Here is a 10,562-nt window from a genome sequence, read left to right as displayed (position 1 = left end):
AGCAAGCAAATTCCCAACTCGGGAAAAGGAAAATGACACGCACGCAGTCTCGTTTGTTTGTTAGATTCGACCTGAACAGAAAGCACCAGGGAGAATGAGAGTGGGAGTGAAAGTTGAGAAAGAAGAGAAAAAAGACCATGGCGAAACGCCTTGCCCTTCCATTCCGTTTTCTTTGTTTTGGTTTGCCATATGCCACCCTGATCTTTTTAAGGTGATTCTCGAAAAAAGAAACAATCGTACACGTAGACACATTGAGGTGTGAGAGAGAAAATATTCGTCTGGCTCCACGGATGAGCCATATGCATCATGCTGATTATAACCCCTGACTCCTAATCATCGTTCATCAATCCTCTCATCTCATCTCATCTCTTCGCCTCGCCTCTGCTTTCACCTGCATCTTACACTCTCTTACGAGGCATTACGTCGGCGATACCATCCTAGTGGTAGTTGCCTCCCCAACCACCGCGCTGTTGCTGTTGTTGGTTGCTGCCATAGTAGCCGCTACCGCCAAAGCCCTGGTTGTATGAGCCGTAAGGGCTGTTTCCGTGCTGGCTGGCACCGGCATTACCGCCCATGCCATATGCGTTGCTGCCATGAAGACCGTGGCCCTGGAGGTGGCTAGGGTAGCCGCCATAGCCACCGACGTTCTGAGGTGGTGGGAGACCGCTCTGAGCAGCGGGGGCATTAGTAGCTGATCCAGGGCGGGCACCACCGAGGGAAGGCGAGGGACCAGATCCAGCCTTGGAGTCACCGAAAGGAGGCTTCAAGTCATCAGCAACAGCGTTGCCAGGCTGACCAGGGCTGTTGAATGACTGGCCCTGAGTCTGGAACGAGGTGGCTCCCCGGGCAAAGCTGTCGTGGACGCTACCGAAAGAGCTGGCACCGAGACCAGGCTGGCTAGCAGCCTGGCTGGTAGCAACACGACCGTAATCACCCAGACCAGATGCTCCCAAACCACTGTCGCGGTGGAGAGAAGACTGACCGAATCCAGCGGGAGATGAGCTGTGGTCATAAGGTGCGTTGGGGGACATTTGGTAGGGCTGGCCGTACATGCCACCCTTTCCATATGGGCCAAATCCTCCCTGGCCATATCCAGAGTAATATTGGTGGTAGTAGGGGTTGCTGTAGTAGGGATGGTTGTAACCAGGATACTGCTGGCCGTGTGACTGGGGCTGAGATCCCTGACCAGGCTGCTGCTGTTGCTGGCCAGGCTGTTGAGCCTGTTGCTGTTGGGCCTGGGTAGTAGGGTTGGGAGTGCTGTTGCCACTGTTCTGGGCATCCACAGCACTTCCACCAAATCGTGGTTGGTTGTGCAGACCACTCTGGGGATACTGGCTAAGATTATCCGCCTGAGAAGCTCCATAACCACCAAACTGTCGCTGAGAAGCAGTGGCCTCCTGGCCCTGTCCTCCCTGCTGGCCAAATTGCTGGCCATAGTAGTTGTAAGGGTTTCGGTCGGGTTGGTTCGCGGTGTAGTAGGAAGCATAGTCATTAGGCGCGGAGCTGAAAGCGGCGCCAGGTTGCTGTGCCTGAGAGGTTTGGGAAGAGAAGTTGTCGAATGGGGGCTGAGAAGAGGGGGTGCTCTGCTGGTTGAAGGGATCCAGCGGCTTTTGAGCGGCCATGGGGTCCTGGACACCAGCTTGACCGAAACGACCGTATTGCTGAGCGCTTGAGGCGGGAGCTTGGCCAGGGATCTGAGCCTGAGCCTGAGCCTGGGATTGAGCAGCAGGAACTATAGCACGGTCAGTAATCAAACAGGACAGCGAACTCGAAGATGAAGTCATACCAGTAGGGGCCGCAATCGGAGCAACCGCAGGAGCAGGCTTCTCAGCAAATGAGTCGGGAACGCCAGCTTGGGTAGCAGGAGGAAGCGAGGTGCGAGGGTGAGTGACAGGTGAGTCGGCTGGAGGCTGGGCTCTGGTCTCAGGCTCCTCTCGCTCACCATCAATGTCTTCATCCCCGTTCAGGCTGAAAGCTCCGAACTGAACGGCAGCACGGTCAACCTCACGGTTTCCAGGCATACGTACAGCTTCCTCCTGGTCAAGGACACGTCGCTGGTGGTGGCTAGGAACACGGGTAGTTCGCTCAGCAGTGGCCTTGGCGGCAGTTGCAGCGAATCCGCTAGGAGGGGCTTGGTGTTGCTGCTGGGCAGCTGAGACGGGTGTAGCATTAACACTGGCAGGGTTCTGTCGAGGATCCCAAGAGTCAGCAGCGGTGCTTGCGACAGTACCTTCCGGAGGCGGTTGGGATTCGTCAACAACCTGTTCAAGATTTGATTCGGTGAGCTCATCCTTAGAGGGAGGAAGAGCAACCTCAGGCTCTACACTAACTTGAGGAACTTCGGCGGGGATAGTGGTGTCGGCAACGGGCGTGGTCTCGTCAGGTTCGTCGGCGGGAGTAGGGGCGGTTTCGGGCTCGGGCTCAGGCACAGCCTCAGGCTCGGGTTCGATAGGTTCGAGGGCAGACTCAAGTTCAGCAGGCTCAGCAGCTGGCTGGGGAGCAGCGGGAGCTTCCTTGGGCTTGGGCGAGGCCTTGGGAGGAGCAGACTGTCGCAGCATGCTTGCCCAGGTCTTGACTGCAGGAGCAGCAGGCTTGGGTGCCTCAGTCGCGGAGGGGGCAGGTTGTTCAGCAATGGGCTCCTTTTCCTCCGAGGTGCCCACCTTGGGATCCTTAGTGCCCCAGACAGATGACTCCTCTGTGGGAATAGACAAGGCAGCGTTCTCCTTAGGTCCAGCGCCGTTGGTGGGAGCAGCAGCAGGTCGGCCACGTGTGCTACGACCTCCTCGTTCAGTAGCTCGGCCTCGACCTCGACCTCCTTCAGATGCACCTCGGCCACCACGGGCGGCTCGGGGCCCAGTGGACGTCGCGTCGTTCGAAGTAGTAGGAGCTTGGTCCTTAGCCTTAGCTCGAGTAGCCTTCTTAGGCTTTGAAACTTCACCCCATTGCGAAATAGTACCTAGAAAAGGGCATGTGTCAGTGGGACAATTCAAGAGTATTGAGTTGCAGACAAGGGAGTAATGAAAGCGCAACTATCTCAACCGCTTGTACGTGTGTGTAGCCTGAGCGCGAGGGTGAACTGAGATATAGATGAATAAAAAGCCTGACATACCCTCAGCGATGCGTGTGACGGCTTCGTTCTCGTCGCCGTCGGTTTCCTGGAGAGCAAAAAGGACATCGGCCTCAGACCAGTCGGGGAACATCTCGCGGATCACCGAAGTCTTGTTGCCATATTGCTTTCGAAGCTCGCCAAAATCGCCTTCGTCTTCGAATGCACTCTGGGAATCAGCAGTGCTGTGGTCGGGCTTGTCGCCATTGGTTCGTCGGCCGCCGCGACCGGCGAAACCTCCTCTACCACCACGGCCAGAGCCTCTGCCGCGCGAGGCGGATGTCCGTGAAGTCGCTTCGGACATTAGATGGGTTGTGGTTGATTATGTGTTGTGTGTGCGTGCGTGAGGTTAACGTTGTGCGGGAGGAGAGCTATGGAGGCTCAAAGTGTGGGGAGGAAAACAATGGAGGAAAAAAGGTAGACCTGTCAGCTGTCCTCTGAAGGAGCAACAGGCAGGTTGAGTATCCGTGGTCGACAGATGAGGGCGTCGATGGGAATGAGAGGCCAGATGATGGAGAAGAGATCAAGGTTGGTGGGAAGGTTTGGTTTGGTGCTAAGTCAAAGGGAGAGGAGAGGAGACAGGATAAGACGAGGTTTTCCCCAGAAGTAAAGAACCTTGAGGTGGGTTTAGGTTGACCTTCAGGGCATTTGATCAGTGGTAGTGGAGGAGGTTACGAAGGTTTTGCCTCTAGCGGCTGGCCCGCGCCCCAGCCTGCCTACCTACTACCTTAGTAGTAGGAGGTATCTACCTATCCTCTGATGTTCTCCTTCAGGTCTGTCAACCCCTGAAAGACCCCCCAATCGCACTATCTTCTAGCTCTGTTACAGTGGCTCAAGCTGCACTTGATGATTGTCTAAATTGGCCCGTTCATCCAATTGCAAACGTCCGACGTCGACACTTTGCCCTGGCCGGAAGCAGATCGCCCTAAACATTGGAGACAGTTTGCCAGGTGGCGTCCATACCCTCAACGGCATGGCCGCAAGTACAGCTACATGATTCACGTCTTCTGTCCCTAGCCGTTCTCGTGCAACGCGGTACCTCGACCATCAGAGAGAGACAGAGAGAGAGACTCTGGGCGTTCCTCTCGTCGCTTAGCCCCAAATCCAACCAAGGATCATGAAGCTCGCCGCGTTCAGGCCCCTGCGAGTAGCCCACACGAGCACGTAACAAAGAATCGGACTTGGACTTGGATGTTGGAGAAGGACGTCACATTCGCACTCCAGGGACAGGGACGTGCCTATCAAATGCTTCATGCGGAGAGCCAGACAAGTCCTCGACAATAGTCTATGCAATCCAATGCATGCCTACATGGACGGTCTCATCACCGCTCTTTTATCTGCTGTGTTCGAGTCTTATTGAGACGCAATTGGCGGTTACACTCGGGCGTTTTCCTGTCAATACAGCATCTTTGCTTGTTTGAGAATGCGGCACCTGAAAGTTCGGCTGTCAGCGCTTACGCTCATGGTTGTGTGAGGCTGGCTGCTGTCAGGTACCCTTTGGGGATCGATGTACCAGTACTTTCTCAGGAGTCTGTTAAGCGTGAGAAAAGAAGAGGCTAGATCTCAATCGAAGTCGTGATACACCTATATCCATACCAGGGGGTTGCTGCAACCTTTAGCACCCTTGGCGCAATTCGGATCCACCCAAGCTTTCTCCTTGCTTTTGGATAACTCAATTGATATTCACGTTCGATTCATTCACTCACCTTGATAGGGGCTGCAATATCTGCAAGGTGTCTGATAGTATAGCCTATATGATTGCCAGTGCTCAGCCAAGACCAGTAAAGCATTTGATTGAGTCTCTTAATATACCTACACATTGCGTTCGATGTTAGGCGACGCCACCCGAGGCTCAACACCGCATCACATGACCTTGAATGTCCCGCTTTGTGGCTTGACTCGTTCGACGATGGCATCATGCCAGCCAGGTTCAACGCGAGGACGCACGCATGACCAAAACATATTACCCATAACCCCGCCTTTTACGACATTCGTGACGATCTGTTAAACTGCAGAGTCGGCTTCAATTAAGCCCAGGGCTTGCTGTTGACATCTTTGTTCGACCGGCTCATCAATTGCCCTTTTGTCAACCATGTTCACCACAAAGTCGGTTCAGTCGCTCAAGAATCTCTTCGCATCCTACCACGAACCCCTACCTTTGTCGAAACAGCAGTCTCAGAAGCTTCTTGACGGTCTCAAGACATCATTTCGGAAGCAGCTCGATCGTGAATACGGAGAGAGCTCTAACAGCCCAGCCCAGCCTGCTGCAAAATCTGTCGATCCATCAAACCATGCCCGACTATCAGCTGCAAATCTCCATTTAAAGGATATTCTAGCCAACCCGCTATTCAGCTACAATAAAGATGTCACATCAACATTTCCTACGAGTCTAAAACCGCCGGCTTTGGCGACACCAGCCCGTGATCCCATAGAAGTTTTCGACCATGCCGTAGCTCGAGGATTGATGACTCCGAAGGCCGCGATCGGTTGCATGCACGCCAAAGCAAAGCAACTCCAGGCACAAGAAGCTGGTCTTGCAGGCCTCGCTACGTCAGGGGTATCGGGCCGTGTGATAAGATGGCTTCGATCTTGTGGCGCCGAGCAAGACCTGCGCTTCATGGACAACCAGACTTTTATTCGGACGTTGGCCCCTTTCCTAGTGGCAGAGGGTATGGAGGAAGTTGCTTGGGAATGGCTCGTGCGAACAGTCAACGATAGCTCGGGAGACATCTCAAAGGAAAAGCGTCTCAAGAGAGCATCGTATCTGCTCGGAGAACTCGTCAAGACAAAGTGTCAGCCTCAGTATGGCAACCTTGATTCGGGCATCTCCACCATGTTGCAAGCGCAGCAATTGTTTAAGACCAGCCCCTTGCTCTCGGATCTTCTGGTTTCCTCGTGGCGCTCTGTATCATGGTTCTCCACCGTCGAGTCCTACAGTCGACCCGCGCCATCCGAAGAACTCTTTGATGCTCACATCGCTACCGCTGATCGTCTTTCCCAGCCCTTGCTTCTGGAGCGAGCTCATCTTCACCTTTATCACCCAACACACCCTAACCATCTTCCTGCACTCAACTTCTTCAAGGATAAGGAGAGACTTAGAAGATTGGTCACTTCTATTGGGCCTAAGAAGGCCAAGCCTACCAAATTGAGCACTGTCTCGTGGCTTGCCTTCCTGGGGCACGACACTGTCAATCACTTATCACAGTCTGGCAGAACTCAAGAAGCTCAGGGTGTCACAGAGCTACTACAATCAGAAGTGGCCAGCCTCTTCAACGACAAATTAGAACCGGCTATGGAATTATGAGAGAATAACGGGTGTGGATGGCAATTTGAGTATGAAACCCATTCACAAATCTAAATGTACATATTGGAATTATGAGTATATAGGGAGTTGGCTAGAGCGATACCACGGTTAAGTCTTTAAAAGACTTTCAAGCATCAATTTGGGAAACAAGACAATGGGAATTCATCATTATTCAAACAGACTTTAAATCATGGCCGTGCTTTTATGTCATGGTATCTATCGTTGCAAGATTATACTCTTCAATCTTTGTGTCTTCTTCAATCACGGCGAAAAGCCTTGGAATTCTTCCTCATCACCGCCTTCCTCATCGTCGTCGTCGTCATCACCATCGTCGTCTTCTTCTTCAACCTCGAAAGCACCAGATATATCCCATCGATCGCCCTTGGCACTCTTGCTAACATACTTGACGAACTTGAGAACACCGCTGTCACGGAGGACAATGGTCATCTTGTTCCAAGAAGGGGCCTGGAAGAAGAGGATGTTGTCTTCATCGCCTCCTGTCTTGTACACGGCTGCGTCCTCATCGGCATCGTCATCGCCTGACATGAAGATTTCTTGTCCGCCGACTTCAGGAGCCTCCTCCTCCTCGTTCTTATTCTTCTTCTCGACAGCCTTGGCTTTACCCTTGCCCTTGCCCTTTCCCTCAACTTCCTCACCATTCTGCTCGTCCTCAGATTCTTCTTCCTCGTCATCGCCCCAGCCAGACGTAGGTGTGAAACCAAGGTTAATTTCGACGCGCGCCTTGCCCTCATGCCCAGTTGCAAGAGTATAGTCTAGGCCACGGCGGAATCGGCGAGCAAGGAGGTCTGCACTCTCAACAGTTGTCTTGGTGGCCATCTGAAGCCACTGGCGAAATTGGCGACTTGGCAGGAAGACATCAAGAAGCTCAGTAATCGGTGACTCTTTCTTGGAAGTACGAGACTTTCCAGATCCCTTGGGTTGCTGGTACATGTATCGAGCCTTGTGAGGGGGCTTGGCCACGCGCCATGAAGAGTTCTTTTCTATTGTGGCAGTATCTTGCGGCACGGGTTTTTTCTCCTCGACCTCAACATAGTCTCTGAGACGCTGAGCAAATTTCTTACCCAGGATATCCGGAAGAGTGATCTCGAACATCTCGTTGAAGGTTTCAGAGATCTCCTCCAAAGCATCTGGTACCAGGTATGCGGGAGCCATGTACTTGAGCAGAAACTCGAGATCGGCTTCGTCGAAGCCTTTGCTGGTTTCTGACTTATCAACCTTCATAACCTGAGGCTGAGGCATGTCATACTGGGCAGGGTTGCCTTGGAGCTGCATCAAGCCGCTGTTCTTTGCGTTCCTCTCCTCCTCGCCCTTGATATAACCATCCTCTCCAACTTGGGGAATATGAAACCATCCGCTGATAGCCATACGAATGCGACCGCCCTCTTTTTTGAGCTTCTTCTCAGTCTCGGCACGGTAGACCTCCTCTACATCGTGGAAGCTCTCGCCGGGCTGAACGGCGAAGAAGCTCAGCTGGTTCCACGCAGGTGGGATAACCTTTGTAGCGTCAGGCAGAGGGGTCTTTGCGACCTCGCCCTCCTTATCCTTAAGCTCCTGGACGGGGAACAGACGCAGCGCGCCACCCCATTCGGGCTTCCAAGGCGTGTCGGGGTCGACCAGGTAGAGAATATAGCTGACGCGGCGGCTGCCGATGACATCGTCGTGGCAGAGCAGGTAGCAGCCAGGAGTATAAATGTTAATGGCCATATCTGTCTTGCGACCGCTCAATGGACCACAGTCGGTGACGTGGGAGACATAGTTGCGGAAGGCCTCAGAGTAGATAGCGTCGCGAAGCTTGAGGAGCGATGGCAGCTTGGCCAGCGACTCATCGTCCAAACCGTCGAGGTTGGCAAGGTCTCCAGACTGGTGGATCTTGTAGATATCGGTCTCCTTAGGTGTGAACTCAACGTTGGCCTCGATCTCGCTGCGCACCGATCGGAGGAGGGAATCGTCGACGAGGCCGTGGATGACGGCATGTTTGTAGGGCTCCGACTGAGCATACTCTTTCGTGTATGACCTGAGGACCTTCTTATCAAATAGGCCGGCGCGGAATCGCTTCTGGGCTTCTTCGGCGCTGAGAGCTAAGACAGTATGTTAGTGGAAGCTTGCGAACTGGAGCGATTGACCATGCATACAAGGCTTTGACTTTTTCTTGTTAGCCTTAGAGGCAGCAGCTCCCGCTTTTCTCTTCATGATGGCTCGCGCAATTGAATTGGATCTTAAATGTTGTGCGAGGAGAAAAGAGAAAGGGTTGCTGTTGGAAACAAATTCGGGACTTGAGAAAAGTTAAGGTTGGTCGCAAATAATGGGCTGACGTCGTCAATCTTTTGAAATTTTTGGTTCCGAAAATCGACCCATCCTAGGACCATGTAATGTACTGTGCCGATGATAGACCGTCTAAAATTTTATGCCACAAGTTTATTCGACTATTAATCTTTCTTATTCGTACCTGATATGTTGTTCGATTACTCATTTTTCTTATGACATCTCAATTGCACCCAATTGTACTGTTCCTCGACCAATTCCTTATTACCTATGTAGCAGCTACGGACGCTAACATGAGCTCCCATGAGCCATCATGATGGGGCCGATAGTGGACCTCGTCTAATCCATGATAGCAACAGTAGCATAATGTTCTCATGTGAATGGAGACCTGGTCGAAAAACAATTATCAATGATATAAAGGAAATCTTTTCTAAAAGATGGATTGATGTTAAAATTAGAAGTTGCAGATGTGTGTCAAGTTCAAGCTCACCACAGCTCAAAGTAACGAAATGGGACGAAAAGAAGCACTGAAATAGAACGTTAGGATCTCTGCCTTAAATCATACGGGGACCTATCTTCATAACACTCAAAACCCGAATTTTTACATGTTCATTCATCTCTCATCATATCGTTGCTAAAAACTTCTATCTATACCCGGTACTCCTTCAATTTGTCAAGCACAAACTTACTTTGCACTTCGAGCATCAACCGACTGGCGCAACTGCGCGATAACCTCGGATGGGTCATTGGCTCCGAAAACAGCACTTCCTGCAACAATGACATTGGCGCCGGCATCGGCAGCCTCATCGATTGTCTTAGGTCCGATACCACCATCGACTTCAATGTTGAGCTCAGGGTACTTCTTGCGCAGGGCCTGGACCTTGGGCAACTCGGAGGCCATGAACTTTTGGCCTCCAAAGCCGGGGTATACGGTCATGACAAGAACCATCTATAGTTGTAGGTCAGCATATGCTTGGTGGATAAGCGAGTCAGAGTTACATCAGGTCTCTCCTTCTCTTCACTGTTCTCCAAGATCTCCCACAACACATCGACAGAGGTATCGGGCTTGATAGCAATACCAGCCAATAGTCCTTGGTCGTGGATATATCGAATGAGTGCCTTGGGGTTGGTCTTTTCGTCGGTCTGTTGCTCGGGACTCTCAGCGGCGCTGGAGAAGGCGGCCTCGTAATGGAAGCAGTAAAGGTTGCAGCCAGCCTTCTTAAATTCCTTGACCCATTTCTTGGGCTGTTTACTCTCGTAAGCTTCCCGATATTTCTTATGCTCGCATTCGCGAAGTAATGCCTACCTCTGCGATCATCATATGACAATCAAAGGTGCCCCGACCGTGGGCCTCGGTGGGCTGATCAACGTGGCCTCGGATGGCAGCAACAATAGGAGGACCGAAAGTGATGTTGGGAACAAAGTGGCCGTCCCTATCAAGTCAGTATGATAGCAATTTCTTTATTGTTGAGCTGTAACGCACATAATGTCGACATGGAGCCAGTCCGCGCCCTGCTCCATGGTGCGGGCACAGTCATGGCCAAGCTGAGCAAAGTCAGCCGACAGGATAGAGGGAGCAATGATTGTCTTAGGAGCCATTATCGAGGTATGCGCGGTCAACACGAGTGTAAAAGATTCACGTATGATGGTGGAGAGAGATTTGGACCATTCTTCGAGAGAGCTCTTGCATGGTGGGGTTGTTCTCACTGCTCACCGTCGTCCAGTGACGTTGTTAGTGGGGTCGTTGGCTGGGGCGTCTTCGTTTATCAAAGAGCATCCAGATCTCTTTTCATCGGAATCCGCTTTACCATCAGGGAATCATTCATTATCAATGGGTAGATTGAATACGAAAATCTCTTGGTCCGTTAT

The 10,562-nt window shown here is 52.1% G+C and overlaps 4 protein-coding genes across 4 annotated transcripts; 1 reads left to right on the top strand and 3 right to left on the bottom strand.

The window, feature by feature from the left end:
• Positions 1-437: 437 nt before the first annotated feature.
• On the bottom strand, positions 438-3,410 carry FSST1_003404 (RNA polymerase II degradation factor 1; the record flags this gene model as incomplete). The annotated part of the gene is made up of 2 exons (XM_083229483.1): positions 438-2,956; positions 3,110-3,410. The coding sequence occupies 2 exons, from the start codon at positions 3,408-3,410 to the stop codon at positions 438-440; spliced, it is 2,820 nt and encodes a 939-aa protein (XP_083086834.1).
• A 1,788-nt stretch (positions 3,411-5,198) lies between these two features.
• On the top strand, positions 5,199-6,410 carry FSST1_003403 (uncharacterized protein; the record flags this gene model as incomplete). The annotated part of the gene is made up of 1 exon (XM_083229482.1): positions 5,199-6,410. One exon carries the CDS (start codon positions 5,199-5,201, stop codon positions 6,408-6,410), a length of 1,212 nt encoding a protein of 403 aa, XP_083086833.1.
• Positions 6,411-6,671: 261 nt separating this feature from the next.
• Positions 6,672-8,621, bottom strand: FSST1_003402 (oxidative DNA demethylase; the record flags this gene model as incomplete). The annotated part of the gene is made up of 2 exons (XM_083229481.1): positions 6,672-8,509; positions 8,564-8,621. 2 exons carry the CDS (start codon positions 8,619-8,621, stop codon positions 6,672-6,674), a joined length of 1,896 nt encoding a protein of 631 aa, XP_083086832.1.
• Positions 8,622-9,378: 757 nt separating this feature from the next.
• Positions 9,379-10,292, bottom strand: FSST1_003401 (ribulose-phosphate 3-epimerase RPE1; the record flags this gene model as incomplete). Its single annotated transcript, XM_083229480.1, has 4 exons — positions 9,379-9,642; positions 9,693-9,938; positions 10,000-10,126; positions 10,177-10,292. The coding sequence occupies 4 exons, from the start codon at positions 10,290-10,292 to the stop codon at positions 9,379-9,381; spliced, it is 753 nt and encodes a 250-aa protein (XP_083086831.1).
• Positions 10,293-10,562: the final 270 nt, after the last annotated feature.

This window comes from Fusarium sambucinum, chromosome I (assembly GCF_050947815.1).
Source record: "Fusarium sambucinum isolate potato_lamoka chromosome I, whole genome shotgun sequence".
Lineage (NCBI taxonomy): Eukaryota > Fungi > Ascomycota > Sordariomycetes > Hypocreales > Nectriaceae > Fusarium > Fusarium sambucinum.
Note: the sequence above shows the minus strand (reverse complement) of the source record. Positions and strands in the feature narration are given on the sequence as shown.